This window comes from Thalassophryne amazonica, chromosome 11, assembly GCF_902500255.1.
Source record: "Thalassophryne amazonica chromosome 11, fThaAma1.1, whole genome shotgun sequence".
Lineage (NCBI taxonomy): Eukaryota > Metazoa > Chordata > Actinopteri > Batrachoidiformes > Batrachoididae > Thalassophryne > Thalassophryne amazonica.
In genome coordinates this window covers 41,420,326-41,424,308 of record NC_047113.1, presented here as the reverse complement: position 1 = coordinate 41,424,308, position 3,983 = coordinate 41,420,326, and the positions used below count along the sequence as shown (strand labels likewise).

General features: G+C 40.8%; 1 protein-coding gene across 1 annotated transcript; it reads right to left on the bottom strand.

Moving 5' to 3' along the window:
• Window positions 1-432: 432 nt before the first annotated feature.
• On the bottom strand, window positions 433-1,795 carry LOC117520021 (proline-rich receptor-like protein kinase PERK10). Its single transcript, XM_034181318.1, has one exon. The coding sequence runs from the start codon at window positions 1,384-1,386 to the stop codon at window positions 706-708; it is 681 nt and encodes a 226-aa protein (XP_034037209.1). The 5' UTR covers window positions 1,387-1,795; the 3' UTR covers window positions 433-705.
• Window positions 1,796-3,983: the final 2,188 nt, after the last annotated feature.

Below are 3,983 nucleotides of genomic sequence, written 5' to 3'. Positions count from 1 at the left end.
AAAAAAAAAGTATCTTTTATATATTAAAGTAACATTCACTCTCGCATCTGTTAAATCACAGCTTTTTTAATTGAAACGAAACGCACATGTAGGTATACAGCTGATAGTGCAGCCTACCAAAACCTGGCATCAAAATATATTAATTTATTGACGTGGACCTTTGGAGTAGTGATCCTTCAGACTCGCGAACCTTCGGTCTAGTGGGATGTTCCCAATTAATGTTAACAACAAACCTCTACTTGGTAGTTAGCTTGTAATGTCTCAGGGGAGAGTTGCGCCAACCACTAGCATAGTCGCTAATGTTTTAGGGCTAACTGTAAAATTGGCCATCTTAAAAAGTGTATTTACATTTAGTGAAGAAACCATGTGCACCTTTACCTCCACGAGGAAACAGTCTGTGCAAATGGACACTTCTAATGACACTTTTCCCTGTTCAGTGGCAACAAGTAGCAGTTTACTCTGAGTTCTTAATGTCCTATCCAATAACATTAATTAGCCAGTTAACTTCTGCTTGCTAATGGTGGTATTTGTATTCTAAATCAATAATGTACCAATCAAATGAATTGTTGTCCCTAAAAGATGACTCACAAAACATCTAAAAATACAGCCTTGGTCCAAGAGGCATTCATTGTTCATAGCATGTTACAGCAAAATCCTCAAACTGGAATGTGTTTTGCTGACCGTTGACAACAGCGCCATAAGGTTCTATGCATTATATTTCTTAAGCAGGTCACTTTGCCAGTGCCTCTTACGATCTGGAAACACTTTAGGCAAGCAGATCTTCTTGAAGTCTGCAATGCATTTCTTCAGATCTTCCTCTAACATCTTTCTCTCATCCTCATCTTCATCTGCTCCTACAGGGGGCCCGCCATTCTCCCTGGCAGTAGGGCGTGGCAGTGTCTTTAGGTTTAGGGTGGTGGGACGATGGGGGCTGTTTGCGGGAGGAGGTGTTTTGCCAGGAGGACTGGAGACAGAGGCTGATTTGGATGTTGGTAGGGATGGAGGGTGAGCTGGTGGCGGTAAAGGTGGTGTATCAGGTTTGATTGTAGTACGAGGAGGAGGAGTTAGAGGAGGAGGAGGAGAAGGGGGAGGAGGAGACGGGGGCAGGGCGTTGTGGTTGTCCAGTGTTATGCTGCTGCTGGTTTCTGGAAGGCTTTGGGTCCTGCCGCCAATAAGTTCCACCTTGGCTGCGTCGCCATGACCAACGCCAGGCTTGGACATCACCATTTCAGTGACAGCTGGGAGGTCAGAGGTCATCACTGTGGGACACGCCGATGGATCACCTGCAATGGGAATAATTTTGAGAATTAGAAAGACACCAGGATTTTGTTTTTCTTTTTTGGAGCAATTAAAAAATAATGTAGGAGATATGGGCAAAATAAGCATTTATGTGACATTTAAAAATGGATGAGTCAGGAGCGGGCGAAGTTTGTTCAAATAAAGGTTTTAGCAAGCAGAATAACTTCACACAGAAAACCTGATTAGAGTTTGCTCTTTTTGTTTGCCTTATCAAAGTGTGTCAGGGGCGCGTGGCTGGCAGGGAAACAATTACCGAGGTTTTTTTGCTGCAGAAGTTTAGTTTCTGAGGGTGTAAAATGAAACATCCCTGGCACAAGAGAATGCATTATAAAAAGAGAAAAACAGCAGAGGAGTGAAAATAAAAAAAAAGGAGACATTTCTATGATGGCGCATTAGGGCCATTGTAGGCATTCTTGTGGGTTTTTTGCTTTTCTAGAGCAGGGGCGTGTAATTTCTGGAAAAAGCTGGATATTCTCTGAGTTGCTAAACTTTTAATTTATGAAATAAAAACCAAATAAAAAAAACATTGTCTGATCCGAAGATGATTCGATCCATGGCTTAAACAAAAAACATCCCATCTGAACCGTGTGTTTTGTGTTGCATTTGAAGCCGTAGAAACATTTGCCTATAATCCATCTGTTTCTAAACCTATTCCAGTTAAGAGTCACGAGGAGAGCAGGGGGTGCAGTGGCCATGGAGGGCGAGAGGTGGTGTACACCCTGGACAGTCCTCCAGTCTGTCACAGAACATTTTGGAAATAATTTCCTGCTGCAATTAATAATCTACAACAAGCAGTTCCTGAGTCACACTTTTCATTTGGTGTCTGTGTGAGGATGCCTTACGTTGCAGCAGGGCGGCTTGGTTAGAGAGGAACATTTGCTTGTTTTACTTTACGGTATTTGCCCTATTGAGATATCCCATAGTCCCTTGCACACCAGAGAGTCACTGCAGCCGAAACAACATAGAAAAACCACATGACGACAATTGCAAATGAACATTATACTCCCAAAATGTAATTTTTTATGCTTTTCATCACATTAAAAAGACACTGCATCCATGAGACCCTGAAAATGTGCTAAAACAAATATTCCAAATAATCTGTGTCTGTTACATTTAACCTGAATTTCAGACATTTTATATATATTACTCTGGAATAAATTGGACAAACAGTGTTGCAAAGGACAATAATCAGGGTGTTATAGAGCAACCTTCACTTTCCCCCACAATGACATGAACAGGAAGCAATCGCGGCTCACAGCAAAAATAACTGAGGAACAAGTTGAGCTTCTTGCATGTTTACATAAAACAAACAATAAAAAGCCACTTAACATACTCATGAGAGTTTTAGGCACAATATACAAAGAGTTTTATGTTGCAATGTTAATGCTGTTGTCTGTGTGCAGCGGTTAAAGTGCAGCGTTATCAGAGCATCTCAATGCATTTCTCAGTGTTACTGACATCTGGCAGATCGGCGACCTCTTCGAGGTTTTGCAAGATTTTGCGGGATTTGAAACCTCAATAGGGCGAATGCGGTGGCTTGTGGGATTTGAAAGCCTGCCATCCATGCTGAATTGTCTTCTTTCCATTTATTATTTCACATCTGCGGAGAACACACTGAGCTGGCCTGTGTGATTTTGGTTCTCAGCCTCAGCTGCGGCTCAGCAAACTGAGCCCACATCCCCCCCTGCTTAAAGCAGATAAATTTAAAAATGCATCTTCTTTCTTCTGGCCTTTCAGCCGCACTAATCCTGACATTTTTGATCACAGAAAACATGAACTCTCCAATTCATGGCATACTGGGAAATCACAATTATTTCAGGACTTATTGCAAGCTTGTCATGTGTACCCCCACCACACTCCATCCCCCCAGCCTTTTTCTGCAAAACAGCAAGCAACATCTGAAAAACAATTGTGGAAAGGCACTTGAAGAAATGTGGCGGATGTGAGAGACCATCAGCAGACACAAGTGTATTTGTTCTTCTTGTCCTGGTACTTTATGTGTGTCAGACTTTCTGTCAAACAGCTGTGGCTTTAGTGGCCAACAACTCTGGAAATGAAAGAAACTGACAAACTTACTCCACGGTACATCTACCTTCAAAAACACACATATCTTGAGAGAGACAATGAAAGAATGAAGAAGCGTCTGCTTCGCCTGCATTCATACAAAATCCTGTCTGCAAGGTTGTGTGGACTTCTAATCATGTCATTTGATTTTTAGAAGGTTAAACAATCAGCAAATAATGTTATTTTCTTTGATTGCATACATTTTTGTGCCGAAACATTCTCTCTTTTGCAACCCCCATCCACGCTACATGCTGTTAAAACATGCCGCTGCTTTTCCTTTTCATTGCACTGCTAAATTAATGCAAGATCCTTTCCACTGTGTTGTGTGCAGATATGACTGCACTATTTTAATTTTCAAATTTATTTAACATATTTCATATGATATCATGCAAAATGTGATATTTTGTGCATATTCCCATGAATGTTCATGTGCATGGTCAACACGTTTAGCATTTAACATTCAAAATGTGTGTTTTGGTTATGTTTTGGGCTTAGATTATGTTTAGGTTTGAAATAATAATTATAATTATTATTATTATTATTATTGGACGACATACTGCTTTTTTCCTCACTCAGATGATCCACCATCTTATTGTTGGTGCCTTCATCAAAGGGATATG